At 38.5% G+C, this 22892-nt stretch overlaps 1 protein-coding gene across 1 annotated transcript in view; it reads left to right on the plus strand.

Annotated features, from left to right (window-relative positions):
* astn2 (astrotactin 2) overlaps window positions 1-22892 on the plus strand; it is a 181759-nt gene that overhangs the window by 70284 nt on the left and 88583 nt on the right. Inside the window, exon 4 of the mRNA XM_020600844.1 lies at window positions 17718-17867. Coding sequence (XP_020456500.1) covers window positions 17718-17867 — 150 coding nt within the window. The remainder of the gene's footprint in view (window positions 1-17717; window positions 17868-22892) is intronic.

Raw genomic sequence — 22892 nt, forward strand, 5'->3', positions numbered from 1 at the left:
GCTGAACCCTGGGTGCTCCTCTCCAAAGTTGGACTTTAATAATTGAAGGGTGCTGACTGAGTTGGAGGGTGCCCTGGTTATTCATGTCACACTGAATTATGCATGAAGTTTGTGGAAAAGCCCCCTTGCTCCAATAGTATTTATCATCTACATCCTTATTTGTGTTTCAGATAAAAATGCTTCCAGTGGTTCTTTACTTGCAGCTTCGCAGCAGAGAAAACAAATTTTGAAGTTTTATTTTATTAACACTGACCAGTTATTTGAATAGAGGATAAAAGGGGATAAAATATTAAAATGTATATGTGTGTGTGTGTGTGTGTGTGTGTGTTAAACAAACCTTAAATTAATATAGAATCATAGGGGGTGTTTACTAAGGTTTTTTTTTAACTAAGGAGTCACAGCGGGATTTTGCGCCGGAGAAAAGGGGAAAAAAAGTTGTGCTGCAGGAATTTGCACATTTGGTCTCATGCAATATTTGTTTTATGCCGTTGCCATTCAGGGTCGCAAAGTAAGGAAGGACAGAATGGAAATACTATACATATACCCTCAGCACCTTATTTATCACTGGTACAGGAGACAGAATTGCAGCTAAAATCCAACGTCAGGAGAAAGCAGATGTAAAATTTGTGCCGTCAGTGTGGCAGGCGTTAGTCATCCGTCATCTTGTAGGTGGTAAAAACATGTTTGAGGAGGGGGGGATGTTTGTAAATCAGGAGAAGAGAATGTGAGAGACTTATACAGGCTTTCAGGTCAAATCCTGCTTCATTTACTGAATGAAATAAATGAACTGGCAGAATACTACGTGATTGGAGTTCCAAAATATGTTTTTAGATTGTTTCACCATATTAATGTGTAGCTGTTGTGATTGTGGCTAAAAACACTGTTAAATTGAAAAATTATGGTGTTGCAATATTTTGCATGTCTGACAGTAATTAGCGACAGGTTTAGTAAGTATCTGTAACTCGGACTGTAGCTGATAATGATACTAAAAAGCAAGCTTGCATTTCAACCATGATAAAATTTTGAGGCTTGAATATATCACATTCATCCTTAATTTCTCTTTCATTCTATGTACATTATGGATTCCTTAGATTTTGAAATTGAAACATGCAAACAGGTTCAGTAATCACCGCCATTCATGTACTGTAATTACAGGCCCAATTCACACGAACCTTTGTGTGTTTTGACGGATCCTATGGTTTTATGATGTTTTGTCTCCTGATCTTGTAAATTCATTGTTCATTTAATTCAAAGACCCCCATTGTATTCACAATTTAGTGAGTTTTTAGCCTCACTCCAATGTTGAAACATTTAATTTCAAATGAAGCAGCCTTTCTTTAAAATAAGCTAAGCAAGACTGAAAGCAGCAAGATGTAATACAAACAAACGCACGTAATCAGTACTTAATGGCCCACTGAGTCTACTTTCACTAATTTATTCAAATTCATCTTGAGTATGTACCATAAAATAGATTAGGGTTCAGATTTAACCCTTATGTGCTTCCATAACCTGTAAAACCTAGTAAATAAGGGCAAAACCTGTCATTAGTGTTCAGATATAACTTTGACACATGTAAATCAAGCTTATTTCAAGGTCAGTACACTTGGACATATAGCTAAGTGCTGAAGTGTCAATGAGACTAAGTGCTTAGAGGTGTTGGATGCAAAAAGGGAGCAAGATGTTTTATTTGTTTGTGACAGTGAGCAAGTCAGGAAGCAAGAAACTTTGAACAGGCATAAATCAGGGCAGTAAAAGCTAAAGAGTGACAGGCAATTGAGAGTAGATTTAGGAAAACAGCTTTTGTCTACCTCTAATCTAACACCAGATGTGTTTTGTGAGTGTGTGTGTGTTTTGTGAAGCTGACAGTACCAGTACAGTAATGGTCTGTGTTAACTGAACTGAGTATGAGTGGATGGAACCTACAGTATAGCAAGCAATGAAAACATGTTACAGTGTAGATGCTACAGCCAGTTTCGGTGAATGGCAAGACGTTAGGAGAAAGGTGAGTAACTGGGGTAAAGGTGCGGTAGGTAGGAGCAGAACTTGCAGTGGTAACACTTGATGCTTTAAACAGAAGTGTATGGTGTGTTGCTTGCTAAAATAGCACAAGTGAAGAGGCTCAGTGGCTGTTGGCTGTGATATTTGGAAGAACCTAAGCTGTTAAACCTAACTTAAAGGAACTTAACTTAACCTAACCCATGGACAAGATCCCAGGAGTGGAGCTGGGAAGTTAAGCAGTTTTCTCATATTAACCAAAATGCAATACCACAACTTCTGCTTTTATCACATAATGCCCGGGTCAGCACATCATTTAACATAAATACTTGGCTAACTCAGCTTTTGCTAAACTTAATTGTGTATTGATAAGCACTGTTTAACATTTCTGCAGGATAATAGCATCTAAGGAAAAGATGCATTGTGCTGCAAAAAGGCATGTTCAGTGGGCAGAGTTTGCTTCAAAGAAAAATAATTCATGCAGACAGTTCTGAGTTCCAGCTTTATTTCTTAATATCTTCAAAGTAGCTATAAGCAATATGAAGTCCAATGCAGGGTATTACACCAGATGTCATACTACAAAAAGTGGCTAATTTGTGCATTGCAAAGTCAGATTTAGGTGATTTATTTTCCTTTTTCCAAATACAGTTCTGGACACAAACTTCTATCTGCTGCATAAACAATTTGGCATTTTCCAAGAGATAGCACACAAACCATTTAATTTAATGCTGCTGCCTCCCCATCTGTACTCTGCATAAAGCAGCAACATTTGAATACAGGGGCGATTAACTCCTGTCCCACCTGTACTGTGCTGCTTGGCATCCCAAAAGTCTCCAAATACCATCCTTTATCGGTCTGTCCTTGCTGACAGATAACCCCATTCAACTGAACTCAGTAGAATTATCCCTAGGGATTATGGCTGTGCTTCACAGGGTTGTGCATGGCATTGGCTTTTGTTACATAGACAGCCAAACAAATGAGGCCTGTCAATTTCATTATTCAGCAAGATTCCCATAGAGCCCATTGGGCAGCGGGAATAGTGTAAATCAGGTGCAGAAAATCCTTAGCAGTATGCAGGAAATCTTGTTCTGTGACAAGTGCTTAGGGGCTGGCTATCACCACCAGACCACCATTATCACACATACTGTATCTTTTCCTATCACTTTATAGTGTACAGCAGCAGTGCAGTCCTTACATGCATAGCCTATGTTGTTAGAAGGGGGAATCACGTATACCGTGTGCTTGGAGTCATGTGGTTCAGATGCATCTGATATAAGCACATAGATTCAAGAGCTCTTCATTTTATTTAAAATGTGAACATGGAAAATTGACAGTAAGAACAGACATCTTTGTCATCTTTGATCTAGAGTTGTAGACACAAAGTTGTCTCAGTTAGTACACCTTAAAATGCTAATGGTACTTCTGTTATTGCATAAAGAGGGACCATTCAACTGCAGGTCAAAACCTTGTAAACTTGGGTGTAAACAGTAAAGACTGATAGAACATGATATTTGCCACCCCCCCGCCCATGAAGCCCTCAGCCCAGCAGCGGAATTTGTTAGGTCATTCCCTGACACCCCCAACCGGAGCGTTGTTGTTGTTATTGGGGGTGACTGTGGTTCAGTGGGTAGAGCAGTCGTCTCCTGGTCGGAGGTTCGAATCTCAGTGCCTGCAGTCTAAGTGTCGAAGTGTCCTTGGGCAAGACACTGAACCCCCAAGTTGCCCCCCTATGGTTAGAGCCATCAGTTGAGTTGGCTCCGCAGATGGCTGCCTCGATTTTGTACCGGAAACAAATTCCTTGTGTGTAACATACTTGGCCAATAAAGGTGATTATCCTTATCCTTATGTTACCTACCCTATGGCCTGTCAGAGTTATTTTTGGTAAATAAAAAAATTAACACTGAATATACATATACTGAGCTCAGGTATAGTAGCTACCACATTAATTTTATCTATCTAGCTATCTATTTTTCTTTTTGTTCCAGGGCTCTAAAACATTTTGCAAATAAGGTAATGAGGAATGTAACAGTGCTTTTATCTTAGCAAACTGAGGTTACTGTAATTCTCAGTTGAGATCATGCCCTGTTCTCAAATTGTGCAAAAGGTGTTTGCTTCTAATACACTCACAAATAATGGGACCGTTCTGCTACTTTTTATTTTGCTGTCAGGTTCACTTTTAGCATCTTCAACTGCAGCAAAAAAATACAATTATTTATTGAGAACAGCAATCAAACATAGAATTTGATGGATATTGTACTACTCTTATATTGGCACTAAAAAACAAAACAAAATGTTGAGCTTGGCCATGTAAATGTGTGTCCAATTTTGTTCATATGCTTCAAAATCCTCTCCACCTTAAACTGAACAAATCAGCTTACTTTTTTAAATAAAAAAAAGTCAGAAATAGACCAGTGTATGTTTTTATAATTTAAAAACAAAGCAAAAGTTGTCAGAGAAACCATAGCAGAGTTTTGATGCACAATGCTTTGTTTTTGTGGAGTGGTGCAGTGGCAGTGACCAACACTAATGGCAGAAGGTGATATACAGTTAATGCTGCAAATGCATTGTTCTGGATGGTCAACAACATCGTCCCTCTGGAATGAAACGGCCTCAGGCTGCTTGCTCAATGCATCTGTCTGCAGGATAAAAGGCAAAGAGGCTCCTTTGTGGTTCATTAATGTCTATTGTAATATGCTACATAATTTATTCTTGGCCAACATCCTTCCATTGGGTCCTGGCTGCACCATGTGACTACTTTATAGAGTACTTTAGATTCAGTTTATTTTTTATTGCATTTTTTTCTAAATCATTTGTTTCGAAACCAAACAAGTCTGTGGATTCATAAGCACTGTATTTAGGTGTCCCCAATATGCAGAGAGACTGAGCTGGAAATTACAATAGCTTGATTCTCAGAATATTATTTTCTCATAGTGCCAAACATAATACAAGTCCATGCGGTTGAACAGCTCCTTCAGATATGATTGACCCAGCACTTCACACTATTGCTTTGCCAACACAGTGCTGGGGGTGTATTGGCTGGGACCAATGAACCAGTCCTCACAATAATAACAAGCAGTCCATCCAATTCCCATGTAGAATAATTGCCATTAGCCCTGTCTAACACACACTCTGGTGCATTTTAGTTGTCTGAGTTTATCTATGACTACTGACAACAGTGCTTTGTTTCTTATATTAGCATTATTGTTTTTCACTTAGTTATAAGAAATAACAGCGACAGTGAAAGTCAAGGTCACGTTATCCTCTTTGCACAGAAAGCCGCTGCAGTCTGTTATATTTAATCAAGCTATGAACGATTATATCTTGTGCTGCCTGGCGTTTAAAGATCACAATAGATTGAAAAACACTTAAAATGGTAACCTTTTTGCATGTTATTAACATAATTTCTTAATCGTTTTAAGACAAGCAGCTACATCATTACATTCTCTGAAAGACAAGTACAGTGCTGATCTTTAAACACTTTTCTATTTAAAGGTTAGCTGGTTAGAATTTTCCTGAACAAGTCTTACTGCTGAGTTGATTTAACTGATCCAGCAAATGAACAACAATATATGAATGTATCAAATAAAAATAAAAAAAATTTGTCATAGTTAAGTACTTCAATATTAAGATTTTCCTGCTGTTTCATTTATTCCTCTCTGTGACATCAGGTTGTTTGTAAAGATTGCTGACTGCAATTAACGGGTATTTATTTCAGATTGTAAACACAGATAAAGCCCTGGGCACCTCGTGTAACCTGCTGGGAATCAGTTGAAAGATACTTAGATTTTACAACTTAGAGAAAGTAGTCGTGTAACTAAATATTGCTTAAAAACAGACAAAATAGAGGCTTGTGGTTTGACAAAGATCCCTAGCTACTCCAGTGGATTTTGAAAATTTCTGCCCCCTGTGGGGCCACTCCTCACAGTCTGAACAGAAAGCACACATTTCCCTCCTGACTCCAAGAAATACAGTCAATCAGCATGATGTTTGTTTCTTTTCCAAATTTTTCTACAACTGAATTACAGGGCAAATGTGCAATAAAATAACTAAGGCAGAGCAATTATTTAGCCAGTCAGTGGTGATCCCTTTTTGTTTTTATCAGTGCCCTAAGGGAAGAGCAAGGTCATGGTAGGAATGAATTGTCCAGTTACCTGGGTCTATATGTCTGCAGTCATTACTGCGGGGACACCCTGGCCAAAAACATCAGGCTATTTTAGATTTACACTGGTAATGATACTTAAAATCTTTCACTAGGAGAGGTACACTCGCATGAGAAATTGAGAGGCATCCATGTTATTTCAACATCCACTGTCATTAGCAAGCTTATCAAGTGTTTACTGGGCTCTAATTGAACTCAAGACTGGAGAGTAATATTCCAGTGTCAAGCTTCAGATCGCTAATGTGACATCACTGATGAGAAATAGCTGCCAGCTTGGCACACTCAAGCTAAGCCAGGGTAAGGTTTTGATTAATACTGAATCAGGCTTGTCGTCCTTCCCCGTGATAAATAGATGGGAGTTAATTACAAAGGCTTTCCATTCTTCCTATTACACCATCCACAGAAAGCTGTAAAGCTGCAAGTTGTCAATAAGGGCAATTGAGTAAGATGAATAAGATGATTTAAAGATGCATTTGTATGAATGTGTTCAAACATCAATGCATGGCCAAAATCAAGCATGTAGGCTGTTAAAAGATAAACTAGGGTAAAGACATTTTAAGCAGCGCATCATAAAAATCTAGTCTTTCTTGCCCACTCCAGTGTGAAATCAGCCAGTATCAGTTTCATCAATCATAGCTTCTGCAATCTTTACTGTATTGTGTTTGTCAGGAGGTATTAAAGGATCACAGAATGAACAAACCCATCCATGCACAGTGCAGCAGCAGATCATTTAGGGCAGAAAAATAAGGAGACAAAAGAAGTAGAATCCAGCATGTCCATGTATAAATGAAGCTTTAGTAATCTGATCCAACATGAAGCCTTTGTTTGAGGCACACAGACAAAAAAAAGAAGGCATGTCTGTAGGAATGGGCTTGTAAACACCCAGGTTACACCAGATCAATACATGTGGTTCAATTGCATGCCAACAATCTTTATGAGGCTATTTTGAAATGCGGTTTGGGCTGGTCACCCATGTGTAATGGTCAATAGAGCCCTCGGTGTTTTTGTGCTCCCAGTTTTTCAAACACACTTAGTTCATTAAAGTTGTTATGCTACTTAATCAAACTGTTCACATAAATGGTGTCTTTGAAGGTTTTAATTTAGTCACTCTAGAGAAAAAAAACAGAAAAAGCTAAAGGAGAAAAGCAATTAAACATCTAATAAAAACAAACTAATAGGAACCACAACTTCATGCTTGGACAAATAAATCACTGAGTGCCTCTGTGTAACTGTAACAAAAACAAACCAAAGAATTGAAGATCATACAATGACCTTCAGGTGGCCCTTTTACCAAAAGCGATCAAATACAAATAAAATTCAGATCAGTTTATCTTATCATAAATGTACAGGACCACAAGACTGACAGGCTCATTCATAATTAAAACGATCCCAAAGTTACTGGTATAAGTATATGAGTGCTTTAGAGACTTCTTCAGGCACAGAAACGTCAAAGGACTTTTGATAATAAATAGAGCTGAAGTGAACTTCTGCTTAAGCTTTTAAAGGTATTTCACAGGAGTTTCTGTTTGAGCCACCATTTAAGTGGTTAACCTTCGATTTGTTGGGAGAGAATTCAGTCCTGCTGCTGTTCTCCTTGGGCTGCCTTTGGTCATTTTGCAAATGTAGGAAAACTACTGTTGCTCGCAGTGTATTAAATTAAATGGATTGTTTCCGGGCGTGATAAATTGTCTCGGGGTGTGATAAATTGGCACCCTATCATAATTATATTTGCATAATGTCTTTTATGCTTCATTTGTGCTCCTGCCTGTACTGGAAGTTCCCCACACTGTAGCAAGATTTGGAAATAATTCTTAATATTTACAGTTATAGTGTTTGAAATCTGTGAAAAAAAAGTTTAGCATAGTTTTGCTATGATAAAACCTATCACAATGGTAAGTGTCTCATTGTGCAATCACTGTGTAAAAGGTGAGATGATGTCTAACTCCACTTACAGTTTATTCGGGAAGAGAAAAAAAAGGACTCTGACAGTGTCTTTGATAGGATTCAAGGTGCAGTTGAAAATACTGGTAATATAGTTGCAGCGGGATGCACCTTGCACTCTAACATTTTGCAGTCTTTACATGTGGTGTCAGAAGCTATGAAAAATGAATGGACATTTCTTGAAAAGCTCCAGCAGACAGAATGGAGATGGTTACCATTGAAGGTAGTCTGCTGAGACCAGTCGGGTCACCTTGTCCATGATGTTCAAAGCTTCATGTAGCTGCACATACTGTAGAGAAAGAGAGAAAATGGGAAGGAGGTTATAGTCCAGGAGCAGAAGGATAGTGATTTGATTTGAATCACTACCCTGCTAAGTATTTGGAAGTCTAACCTTTGAGATGTATAAGAGCTAAGCAATTAGCTGCAGTCATGCTCAGGGTTTTCAGTCAAGTACAGGCAAATTATCCGTGCTGACCAGACCTACATGTTTATGACTTGTACACACTGCAAAAGCACCTAGGGATCAAAAGAGAAAACCACTTGCTAGACTGTTAGAGTGCCGCAGTGAAACACTGAACAGATTTGCTTTAGAAACAGAACACAAAATGGGATATATTTGTGCCTTTTCTGTTTGTTGCACACTGAGAGGTTCCCCAGAGCTCAGCTGGGCTTCCACCATTTGAACTGAGCCCATTAGGTCAGCAGCTCCCTGGATGAGCTCTGTGGAATTTGGGTAACTCACCAAAGAATGTGAGAACAGTCCTCTCAGGAAAAAGGAGCACATGACACTTACTACTATGGCTCAAAAAAAACCTGTTGGCCCAAGCAAAGCATGTGGTGTGACTTGAAAACAAGTCTTGGTATTTTTGCCAGGGTCTTGTATGAGAAATATTCTGGCAAAATAGCTGGGCCCTTCCTGTGGCAAACAGAAGGTGGGGGCGGTGCCTTGCTAAATCTATTTGCCAGAGCATCAACAGTCACACTAAATCGTTAGCAGCATGCATGAGAAATGATGCCCAGGTTCAGTGTTAGACATTCTTTAATTTTTAACAGGATGTAGAGTTGTTATGATTTCTGGTCTAGCCTATTCAGAGATTAATTTTATTCCAAAAGGTGGAACATCAAACAGCACCCTTCCCAGGATGCATTGTTGACCATGTTTCTGCTTAGTTTTCTAAGATGAGGCTTCAAACGTGGCCTATGATGCATCTTGCAAAGGGTTGATTGGTTGTCAAAAGAAGCCACTGTGAAAAACCTCATTTTAATTTTCTTGCTTTTTGTTTCTTATCCTACTTCAAAGGTATAAATGTTTGAGAGAGTCTTTACATGCATTTATTTTGCATGTGATCATGGCTTTCTGAACCTTTCAATATTGCATCGGCCAAATAAAAATTCACCTAACTCACATACACATGTAATGAAGAATACTACCTTTTGTGTGACATCTCCCACTTTTTTTTTCTTTTCAATGTGAAACTTTTGTAACTGATTTTATAGCAGATGTTTCGTCTGCACATCACTGTGGCCTTGTCGCTCATTAAAAATGTATACACAGAATAATTCATCCATATATTTCACTATCTTGTACAGAGCCACTCCAGAGGAATGTATTTAAAATATTCTTTTTTGAATGTTATTTATTGAATATCATGAACTGAGCTTATTTGTAGTTTTCGGTCAAGAGCTTCAGCCTGTGTCTGGAGCAACTGAAGGTTAGAGTATGGTCTGTAATGTACAGCTGGCGCAGCATGAGGATGCACATCCATATTTTATTCTGGCCCATGGCAAGCGGAGCTATAGATAGCACATTATTCTTGCTTTTCAGCAAACAGCAGACGCCTTAAAATATACAAGTAGAAGCAAAAGCTAGCTAGAAAGGAAAAATTTCTGCCGCAAGATAAGATATTCTATGCTTTCTAGTGGCATGAGACATTAAATGTTGAAATGCTGAGAAAGGGGACAGGGAAACAGAGGAAGGTTCTGTCTGTTCTTGGTGGGGTTTTTTTTATTATTATTATTGATTGTTTGTTTGCTTTCATGACTTAAAATGTTTTCAATTCCCCTTTTTCCTCTTTGTCTTATTTTATCAGTCTATGATATGAGGAGAAAGCAGCTTTCTCTGTCTCTTGTTTTAGGGTATCCATCTTCAGTAAAGCATTTTCAGTTTGTGATCTCCTCAGCCAGTGATGTAGTGATTTCTTCTACAGTGGCATGAATTATGTGCCACAGTTGTGACATGACTGTGAGAATGCCTTCAGCATGGCTGCTTTGGTATTTATCTCAGTTAGTATGAGATCACAGATCTGTTGACTCCCCAAGTCAAAAGCCAAGGTTCCTGTTATTGCCTTTTTTTTCCCAAGTATGTTCACTATCATTTTGGCTCATTTTTGCTCTTTTCCAATCACCTTCTTCTCCCCATTACTTCCCCATCCATCTTCTTTTCAAATGTCTAGCTTATGCTCCTTTACCCTCCATTCTTTATCACTACTGACTGTTTTATCTGCATCTCATTGCTATTATATTCATCTCCTTTCTCGTTCTTTAAACTCCCATGGAATTTGTTGTCTACCCATCTCTTCCTCACACTTTTTGGACTCTATCTCTTTCTCTCTCAGCCACTCTCCATTCAAGGCAGAATCCCTTGTCTCCTCTGACACTTATGTCTTTTTCTTTGTATCTGTCTAACCTCTTACTCTCCTCTCATGTACCTGTCACACTTCCAGAAGTAGTGCTGTCAAAGCTTTACCAGAAAGCTCGACTGGACTGCTCTTGTTGAAACAGTCCTGAATTTAATAAATCACAGAGGGAATCAGAGCTGGGGTAAACCCCCTTTTCCCCTCCGTTGATCTCCTTTGCACTCATTTACTCCTCAAGTAGTGAAAGAGAGGAGGGAAAACAAGGGAGTAGTGATGCGAATAGAGTGCGTATTTGTGTGTGCATGTGCCCACATGTGTTAACATGCCTTGGAAGTACAGGTAAATAAAAAATGTGACAAAGTAATAAAAGGAAATGCAAAAAGAAATAGAAATTTGGTGGAATTTAATTTTTTGGACTCTCTGATTCTTTTCCTCCTGCAGATTTGTTCCAAATTAATACAGCAGGGCTTTGGTCCAAAGATCTACAGAAATGTTTCTATGATTTTACCTTATGGCAAAATCTGCCTTTGTGAATATGAATGCTGTTGGGCTACTAGGCATGGTGCCTAAGATTAGGAATAGCCCATAGCTGTAACTTCTGCCAATAACTTCTGAAATGTATTAGTTTCAGCAGTATTTCCCAAGAAGGTAAAATAATGCATGCTTCAATTTAGGCAGGTAAGGCTGTTGGCTGAGATTAGATAAATATGGTGGTGATGGTTAAAGTTCTAAAACGATTGCCACAGTAGTTAAAGAACAAGACTAAAGGCATATTCAACTTACTGTGGAAAACAGCTTTTGTACATGCGTTGATGTTGTTTATGTGGTGCCTTGTGACAGCTCTGCGTTGGTGGTTGCAGAATGGTAGTGAGCCAAAAGTTTAAATTTCTAAAACTTTGACCCAAGCTGCACTTACCTTTGTGGGCCCAGACAATTTTTATTACTGTTTGATCTGAAAGTGAATGAAGAATTGTGCTTCCAAATTTCTGGATCTGTATACCGTAATAACAACCAGATTTCATTGCAGCCAAAAGAGGATGTTCACCATGCAAAGTATCAAAGAAAGACCCCATAGGCTGCATGTCTACAAATGTTGCTAGTGCTTCTCTGAAAACAGCACTTTGAGCTGTTTTACGTATCAGAATATCACCATGTTTACATTAACAATGCTGATGTGTAGCAGAAATATTGTAATGTTTATAATGTTTACAGTCTTAGCTGAGGGTGATGTGGATGCCATTAGTTTCCAAGGTATTAGATCATAAACCAGAAAAATTAAAATACTGAGCCAATGGGGATGATCAGTGTTGATACACTTTAAATCCAGTACCCAAAAATCCAAGCATTCAGAATCCTAAGGGAGACATTTGGACACCGTAATAAAATTGTATGCCAGTTCATCATGCCTTCACATCACCACCTGCCTCAGGGTGTAAGGCATTGTTTAAGATCTGGAAAATGTTGCCTTGTGTCTCACTGACTTTCACTCGAGAGGAAATATCTTTTTGAACCTAAGAGAAATAAGGGTCAAGCAACATTTATGGACAGTGAGCCACGGTCAAAGGTTTTAGTTTCTGACAGACAGTATTTCCCATGGGCTGTATCAGCGATTTGGTGGAAGCCAGCCTAGTCTTGTTCATTTGGTAGCTAGTTCTTTTTTGCTGACAGACCAGCTGTTACTGTTCCTGGTGCTGGGTATCATTTTCTGTGAAGATGCTGTGCAGGCATTGGATCATTGTATCTGAATTTGTCATGATACTCAGCAATATTATTTTAGAAACCTCTGCTTCTGCAGGTTAGTACTTTATCAGTGTTTCTCACAATGGGAAAAAATGTATTTTATGTATACATCAATTGCTGTCTTTTCTGTTGATTGTGATATATCATGCTATCTGCATTTATTGTTATTGTTTTTGTATGAGTGCAACGGAAATCAATATTTAACAATATTTTGATAAATCAGGTATCACCTCCTAAGTTTACTGACAAATTAGACTATATTGTGCAACTTGTGTGTGTGTTTTCTTGTCATTAAGTAAATATTGCTTGCTATTGGTACTAAAAAGTCGATGTAAAATACTTGTTAAATAAGTCAGAATTGGAAGGTCCTTTGCCACCAGCTTGGACAGATTAATGCCAGCAGTTTAGGATATGCAACTAATTAAAGAAACAGTCTGACAGCAATACTGCTAAATTCAGTTTTATTAACTGGATTTACCTCAGTAATGGAACAGTGGAAAAGTCATTTTTAAAGTGCTTCTGTTCACTATGCAGATATACACCCTGTGGTTATTTATTATGCTGCAGTTATATATTGGGTCTCGAAAGTTGTCACTGAGTTTCCATGAGTACTGAAAAAATTTGGTCATCTTAAAATGTCCATACACATAACTTTCTTTCCTTTATGTGCATATTTATAACAACTTATTTTCAATGTGTATTTTTTTTTTTAAGCATACAGTAGTTAACTATTCAGGCAGTGAGGAGTTTGTTATTACTAAGTCTTTTTGTGTATTGCCTGACTAGTGATGCTAGGACCATTGATAAGGACACTGGGTACAGGTCCATCCAGAAGAAAATAGCAGCATAGTTTTCCTCTCTGAATGAGTGCATTGCTCACCAATGAGGTCCCGTGGGAGGCCTGAGAATGTGAGACAGCAGATAATTTGTATTGCGTTAGGAGTGCACGCTTCAGATGCTCACTGTTCCATGGTCTTGACATTTGAAGTGAAAGTATACATTGAATATAATTATCATCTCTGTGCTTGTGTTGTTGTTTGTTTTTTTCTTTGGCACAGTTTACACTGAAAATCAATAAGTAAGGCGACCACTTTCATCCTCATTGTAAAGTCCATGCAAACATGAAAATTGGGTCTGGAGTCCACTCTGTGTAAATTGCTGTGCTTTTCTCGCAGCTGAGAAAGCAATATTCTCCATGGACAGAAATGAAGAAATACAAGTGAGGTGCCAGTTAAGAAATATGTAAACATTTACAGTGGCAAAAACAAACACATGCCCTTCACAAAGCCTGCATGATAAACAAGGATAAGTGTGCAGCTGAACAAAAACAGAAAAGTGTGTAGGGATATTTTCTCATACTGTGTACCCTGAGACCACCAGGAATAAGTTGACTGAGGCGGCATGCTGTTGACATCCACTGCTTATGAGACACTGTTAACACACACACTCGGCACTGATAAGGGAGTAACTGCAGATAAGGGAGATGAAAAGAGGAAATAAAGGCACAAGAGCTTTAGCTGACATTGAACTCAAAATGAGCAGACTGTGTGGACTTTGGGGTCTTGGGAAAAACAAATGTCAGAAAAAAAATATCTCGGTTACTGTAGCCACTTCTGGCAAAAGTGAGAAATGAGTAATAACACTGAACTAGTGAGAGACCTACAAAAGAAAGGATACTGCAAAAAAGTAAACATACTAACGCAGACATATGCATGACTTAGAATGTGAAGCCGTCTGTTGGATATGTGCTAGGGTCATTTTGTTAGTAACTATGACAAAGGGTTGATCTATATATTTGAACTTAAGTCTATTTTATAGAGTTAAGTGCACGTTAAAATACCAACCCATTTTAATATTTCAAAGTGGTTGAGTTATAAGAGACGTGTGTTAGTAGGGAAGACAAAGAGAAAAACACCCAAACATGAGCAAAAGTGGCGTGGCAACCTTTACAGACAAATTATATTTGTTTTAAGGAAACTGGCTCTAAGCATTTCTCTCTGACCTACCATTTCAGAAAGAAAGCAAGATAAAGAGAGTTCCAGGAGGCCATGAAATATGTATGCAAGCAGTTAACCTTAAACACACTGTCAGACTCTACTCAGTCATGACAGGTCAAAGCTTAAGTCGTTTGTTTGTTGTGCCTAAGTTTCTGAATTAGACTAGCACAAGTACCCGTAGAGAATGTAACTCATGTAACAAATACATACTCATTTTTGAGTATTTTAGTTGTCAGGTTTCCTGTTTCAGCACAGTGTATTGACACTGCAGATGAAGTCAAGGCTTTAAAACCCAGACAAACTGAATGTGGAGTTCAGCTGAACAAAGGGAGGCTGAATGTGCATAGGAGTTATTTAGTGTTTAAAATGTAGCTTATCTTCAAGGACTTCAAGACACATTCTGCTCTGTTTTAATGGAGGAAACTACTCCACTGTAGCCTTTTTTTCCCTTAACATACTGTCATGCAGAACTACAGCTCAGCTGTTGCATAGAACCCCATTCAGTATACAGAAAAAAAATTGTCAAAATACTGTGTAGAAGTTTTCTGGCATCGTTGACATATCATATTTTCTGATGCAACTGGGCACTAACAATACAGAATTGTATTTTATATAAATGTAGCTCCAACTGCAACTAAATGCCTTTGGGTGCCAGCACTTACTGCTAGTGTGTTTTACGTCAACTAAATGCACCATTTCTGTCAAGCCTACAACATCTATGGAGTTCTGGACACCATCCTATGCACTCATGGGAATTAAACTGATATGAAAAACTGAGTTGGGTTAGAAGATGGGAAATCCCTTGCAACTTTGTGCCAGAAAATGTAGGGAACTCTGTTGCTATGTGTTAAAAGCAGGCAGGAAGCGTTTCCTCAACATAAGGCAGAGCCCACTCTCAACCAACAGTTGCTGTTCAGTATGCAGTAACATTACCAGCAACACCTAAGGAAGCTTCTTCACCGTCAAAGACAGCATATGAGTGTTATTTCAGAAACATGTTTTGTTATCCTTTACTGTACTTTTAATGGGAAAAACAATTATTTGAGCATGATGGGATTGTTCAAATCAGATTTGGTGCCCAAGAGGAATGTTGTCTCCTCCAGGGAAGAAGATATGGGCAAAAACAAAACAAAAAAAACCCCTACAAAAGCAAAACATTGCACTGTTAAATGTAACTGCACATAGAGCCTGGGGAGAACATGCAAACTCCGCAGAGAAAGTCACAGACTTAGCCGGAACCGGAATCTTCTTGCTGTGAGGCGACAGCACTAACCTTGCACCACCATGCTGCCCACAGTGCTATGGATCCAAGTTTAATTTCCTGCAAACACTGCAACAGCAAATTAATCTGAAAACACTTGAGATGATAGCCATGATGATGATGATACCTTATACCTAAATCATACTGGTAGATGGCTTCGTGAACTATGTAAATACACATCAGGTACCACCTGTAATTCATAATGTTTAATATAAAAAATGGCCTCACCGAGCCGATGTGTAAACTTACTTTCCAACCATGTGCTTAAAAATAAGCAGATACAGTCTCATGGCAAAATGTAACCACTGCTGACCTAAACTTACATGTTGCCATCTTGTATGAACACATATGTAGTGATGCTTTCACTAGCTTGCAACAGTTATATTCCTAGACTACTACTTTTTTTGTACTTCTTTAGTGCTTTCTACAGGTAAGATACCATAATTGCTTGCTCAGTAGACCATTCGACTGCTTGAGAGTGCTTGACTCTCATTTAGAATTTTGGCTGCCTTCTGGGCATTTTAGATCAATTTCTATAGTGATAACACAGGGGTTCAAACTTTTAACACACTATTTGGAAATATGCCAAAAAAACATATCTAATCCTGTGGCCATAGGGAAGTCTAGATACCTAAACAAAAACAAAATCAAACAGTATTAGATTTTCTAATTTCCTCTTCAATTTACATTAATAGAAGTTTTCATTGAATGTGTTGAGCCGCTGGCTGGAGTCCTAGTCAGAATCCCATAGTAGATATGTACATTGCAAGGATAATTTGTTTTTCTTTCAAGTCTGCACTGTAAAGCACTGTGTCATTTCTGATTTTGATAAGTACTATATAAATAAACTTTATTATGGTGCACTGAAGCAAGCTGCAGAACATCTGTTATGGTTACCCTTACAAAGCAAATAGTTATGTGTCTTCGCTTTCACCTTCATCCTCATCATCTGCCTCTTCCTCTGCTCTTGCATGCTCATTGGCATGGATGATGAGCAACCACTGAGCTCAACACATCACCATTATTCATGGAAAGAGTTCACCTAGAAGCCAGACTGACACACCAGAAGGCATTGATGAAAGGCAGGGGTAGACAGATAGTTGGTGATGAATGGCCCGTTCCTTTGGAGATGGCTATATCGCTGTATGTTTGGGGACAGAGATGCTTTTGCACTTTTCTGTGTGGGTGTTTGTTTAGAGCCACATTTGTCCAGCCCTGTACTTTCAGTGAAGGCTATTGCAGGTATGATGCTGTAGCCTACATACAGAAAAATCATCACTCTTTGCAGATTACTTGAACATCTAAATATTTCAGTTGAATTGAAGAAATACTTCACAAGTCATATGACACCAGATGATGTCTATTAACAGATGTTATAGACACATGTATGTGGATAGCATCTTTTTTAGATATCCACATTTCAAACTTTCTGTGGGGTCAAACACAATAATGGGAGAATAAGGTCTTCTCATCTTCTCATCATTAGACTTTGCTGGAATAAATGATTCAGAACTTATTTAGACAGTTCATACTGTAGGACCTCCCTGTAATTTTGTTTGTATATTTCTAATTGTAAGGGAAGAGAATCAAGCCCCCCCTACCTACCCTCCCTTATTTCCCCAGTTCCAGTTGTTTTGGAGTCATTCATCAAGAAGACTGGGCCATCAGGGAAAGTACTGGCAGGATCCCTGTCGAGATGAGGCAATATTAAATTGATGGAATAGCTTAAAGGCCAGAAAAAAATAGAATAGAGGGAATAACACACGCTGTATTTATACAGTGTCTAAATGGGACAGCTTACTGGATTGTGATGTATTTCATACTCTTAAAAAAACAAACAAACAAGCTTTTGTGGTTTTATGACTTTATATAGTTGTGCTGTGTATGTATTTGTACTATATCCTGACTATATCCTCTTTGCAAAATGATTTTAACTTTAAAGCCTTATGACATACCTGCCGCTTTCTCTTTCCATGTCTCTTCCTTAGCCATCGGCCCAAACAAGGATTCTGTCGAGGATTTGATGCTGAGGTTCCAGGAAAGTTTCCGTGCTTCTAACACGCCAGACATGTCTCACTACCAGCACGTCATGCACACCTCGTCAACAGGCCGCAGGAGGGGACTGACCCAGACAAGAGGTAGGACAAAAAGTAATTCAAAAACATTTACTTGTTCTCTTTTATTTTACAGGAACATGTTTGTATGCTAAGTTTAATGTTTTGGCCATGGATATTTGATTACTGAGCTGTTTCCACCCAGCCTAATGTGATGTGTAAATTAAGATGTGCATTTTCACCCATTATGGGTATTTGAAAGCCTATTAGGTAGTTTGTCGACTGAAAATCACTTTGTCACTTGCTTTGTATAAAATACCAAACTGGGATACCAAACGCATATTCTCGACATTAGCACTTCATATTATTAGTAAGTTTGTGTTAATGCATTTCACTCTCCAGGTGTCAGTTGATGTCCAGTGATGTTGATGTAATTCATTTAAAGCATGACAAATTCACATCTCTGAGCAATGCAGATGTTCCAGCTCGTTTGACTTGTATAATTTTATAATAAGTAAACAAACACAAAAGAATTAAAAAAAATTATAATAAAAATAAAAATAACAGAAAGGTTTGTATCTTTTTGTGTGAGTGTTTGTGTATGCGAGTGGGTAAACGGGCTAATTGTGCTTTCTTGCATAGAAAAGTGCTATATAAGACCATTTACCATGTAATTTCCTTTGAGTATTTGCAACTTAACATTTCATATCCAATTTGATATCTGTGAAACATTTTAGATTGCATTGTTTGACATCATGAAACTAATGTAGTCACCAGATATAATGTAGTTGTTTAAGTGCATGGGAAATAGTATAAAAGGTGACTTTAATTAGAATCTCTATTATCATGTGCAAGTGAACTTGGATTCATTTACATAGTCAAGTTTCAGGATCACATCTTGCAAGGAGAACACATACTTCTTTATTTACAGCATAGTATGGAGTTCTACTTATCTGCCTATACGTATGAATGCAGAAGTTTAGGCTTAAGTTAAATTTAAAAAAAAAAATACCCAAGATGAGTCACTGAATTTAGTGCATTTAAAAAGCTTATCTGGACAGTTTTAACCTTTACAATTTAACATTTACTTTTATTATAATTGCTGCAGCTTATTCTGTTGGACCTTGAGATGTGACACTGACATGACACCAACCTGCACCACAGCAATAACTTTAGCTTATTACCAGAAACATTCCCAGTCATTTTAATCAAGCATGTTTAAAAACGAATAGGCAAACAGGCTACATTGTTATTACCAGTGAGAAATTAACTTAATTTAAATGAGACGTTATCCATGATGAGTTTTGTCCTTGACAAAATAACTTAATAGTCTTGATTGCTGTCATCTATAGTACTGTAGAAGCAAAATAGAAGACTGAGCAACTTATTCAAGGATTTTAAATTTTTCAGAGAGTTTAAGTTCTTAGTGTTTTAAAATACTTCGCCTTGGCTTTTGCTTAGCTTATTTAACTCTGAAATATTAACACCTATCCTATGTCAACCTTCAGAGCAGATGATGCCTCTAAAGATAATCTGTGCAAATCAAGCTCCTCAAAACTTTAAGACGGACACCGCTGAGAGGTGTTGTCCCTGAAGTCAATAGGAAAAGATTCTCATTAGGGATGAAAATGTGTCAACTGTGCAAACGTGTGGCCAATACTACAAACCTGATAACAGGCCAAACTCTCACACTGAGGAGGAAGCTTTATTAGATGGAGTGCAGTTAAAGAGGGAAGTTAATTGGCCAAACCCAGAAGGTGGTACGGGTGTGTAAGTAAAAAGAATGCAAAGCCAAAAGTATGTGTATGCCAAGAGAAAATTGGATTGTATTTGAGTAGATGCTTTTCCTTTCCATATTACTATTATTGGTAGATATTTTTATGCTGTGCAGTAGCATTGTCCCTGCATATACATGTGTGGTGACTGAAAGGTGAGGCTTAAGTTCTGCTGTAAGTGGCTGCAAGTTGTTTTCTCTCTCCCTTTCTTCTTAATTGTCCAATAAATAACTTCAGCAGTATCAAATATACTTTTGCAAATTTAGCTGTGGTCCATATTACAGACATAGGCTTCTTTAACAAGGTACTGAGAAAGAAGGGGGAGCATGTTAAGGCTGAGATTATTTTAGCCCCATTATGGCCACATTTTTGGGCTAAAATGATCGTATCCTGAAGTTGCCCTGGGCCTCATGTCCAAGGAGAGGACATGTTTGTCAAAACAATTCACCCCTGTCTATTTAGCAAAAGGGAAGCACACTGCTGCATCTCTAAAACCTGCCTCTACAACCAAATTGCCCCTGAACTCAGTGAATAACTTAGACGACGCTGTCCTCAGCTCGGTCAGCTTCTTCTACAATACCATGATGTTAATGTGCCAACAACACATTTCCACTGACATGTCACTTTTGAGAACAGACAACAGACTACTGTGCACAACAGGAAAATCTATTGTCACGGATATCAGGGTAGGAGGAAAAACAGTACGTACTGTCTAGATATAATGCATGAGGGAGTCAACATCCAATAGTGCACACAATTTTCACAAAACACACATTTTCTTTCTTGAAGCCAGAGAGAAAGCAAACATGCCATTAATGGCCAATCAGTGAGCGTAGAAAGTGGGTTCAGGAGCAAATATGCGGACCAGCATAGAAACATATGATATTAGGGCTTACAGTAGTTGTCAAGTAAAAGTGTCTATACAAACCAAATTAACTTGATTTGTATTTACATCAAAAGGAGAATAGGTCTGTGCTGCATATCTTCTGTACTTAGCAGGAAAAGTATAGTAGCAGTTATGTCTGCTCAGCTAAACCCAGCAGCTACTCCTGGTGTCCACAGTCCTGCATATTGAAATTTTGCTTAGTGAAAACATTTCTTACTCCTCTGTCAGCATGTATTGCCCTAGTTTCTTGTAGCACTGTCTTATACATGGACTCGCTGAAAATGTTGGCGCATGCAAAGATTTTGTAGTTTCTGTCATTACCTTCATTGCCACTTTCTCATCTTGGCAGCTACTCTCAGGATCTTGCTTGGAGAACATTTCACCAGTGATTATCAAGAAAATGCATGAATGAATTTATCAAATGTAAAATTAGACACATTGATAGTGATTTATAAGTATAAATACAAATATAAACAATGGTCAACATGTCTGGCTTTGTGTTGTTACAAAGAGCCAATTTGTTTCTAGTATGTTATTAAGAAACAGAAGGCTACCTAAGAGACTACTTTAACGACGACACTGCTGCATCTTAAATCTTGTTTGAATGTTTTACAGATGTGAGGCACATGAAATCATTTTTATAAATGGGACCAATTTTTCTGTCTACCCACAGCCACATGACAGTGCTGCTGTTTACAGGATTTACCAGGCTGGTGGGGTTATTTATGGGGATCCATGTACCAAACTGGGAACCCTGCCACATGTTGACAGCACTATAGGCATGATGCCAGCACTGGGCCCTGGTTTCAATGCTGCTTGGTTTTCAGACAAACTGGAGTGAAGAAAGAGGAGTTAACCCAGTGGACTGTCCAGTCACTGATCTGGTTCCTGTCTGAGAGAAGTTGTATGTATTAGGAATTTTCCCATGTGGTGTCAAGTTTGAAGAGAGACTTGTTTTCATGTTTTGTGCTGCATGGAGCACACTATTACAATGAGATGCACCCAGAAGCCCTTTCTTTTATGCCACTGTAACCCCCTGGATATGTCTTTTTCCAGCTCTGTGAGCTCTGGTTCTATGATCCCCCTTCTCTCTGAAGTTAGGTAGCAGTTCATCCTAGATTCTTTATTATTTGTTTGATTCCTTGTTTAGTGCTTTGATATGTCTGTGACTTTGACCTTATTGCCCCAGTCAACCGGTTGGGGTGAGTGGATAGTGAATAGAGAAAAGAAAGGAAAAGCAACAACACACAACAAGCAAAACAAAACAATTAAATGTTGGACAGGTTAATGTGGCTGGTGACTGAGCTCCGGAGCCAGGGATGCCTGCAGAAAGGTACAGGGAACGAGAGAGGACACACTACAGGAGAGAGGAGATACAAAGTTCTTGATGTTTAATGGGGCCATATAAATGCATGGAGAGTGAGGAGAGAAGGGGAGAGGAGAGTAGAAGGGACGAGATCAGAGCATCATGGGAGATCCCCAGCAGCCTAGGCCTATAACAGCACAACTAAGAGAAGGTTCAGGGTCACCTGAGCCAGCCCTAACTATAAGCTTTATCAAAAAGTATGTCCATTAGTAAGAAATCAGTGTGTTAGTTAATTGCTGTATGTTTATAATGTAACAACCATTTTGGTCTGCCCCACCCTTCAAACATGGATAAAAATATGCATGTCATAATATTCTGTGAAAGGCTTATGTTCATCCCCACAGGGTGTTCCCAGTAAAACTAGTGTTACAATATGTAGCCATCATTGTTCTGCCTTAGCCACCACCAGAAAAAAATAAAAAAGGAAGAAAAAACAACAACTTTGAAGTCACAACACACTGTGGTTTTGTCAAATATTAAAAATGCACTGCCTTATTAGCATGCACCTCTGTGCATGCTATTGCCTGTTGTGGTATTAATGCATTTCCATGTACTGGCTCGAAACTGTGGTAGTGGTTTGATGTGTCATAACGAATACTTTGGCTCATTACGATGAGGATAACCTTATGGTTATTATCTAGCCTTTCTCCAGTTTAATTGATGCTTTGAAGTAGGACATGAAAGTAGTTCTGTGCTGTTGTGTGTGAGTGAAAGGGGGAGAGAGAGAGAGAGGGGGAGAGAGGAAGTGTGTGTTTGTGTTTGTGTTTCTTGGTGCTTGAATTCATTCTGTGCTCAGCTTCACTTTCAGAAGTCCTCAATCTTCACTGCAGACAAAACACAGTGATTACAGCTGTGGGTCTGCAGCCCTAGGGCTTCTCTGCAACAGGCCATACAGCTGATTGACTGCCAAGTCGGAGCAGTGTGTGACTGTTTTTGTATGTATTTTGTGTGTGAGAGAACTAGAGGGACAGAGAAAAAAAAAAGAAAGAGAGAAATCACACAAATATCATTTGATCCAAAAAATAGCCCCTGAAAATAAATAAACCTGTTTGATCAGTCAAATCTCTAAATTGCACCAGTTT

Source organism: Monopterus albus, unplaced genomic scaffold (assembly GCF_001952655.1).
Source record: "Monopterus albus unplaced genomic scaffold, M_albus_1.0 scaffold49.1, whole genome shotgun sequence".
Classification (NCBI taxonomy): Eukaryota; Metazoa; Chordata; class Actinopteri; order Synbranchiformes; family Synbranchidae; genus Monopterus; species Monopterus albus.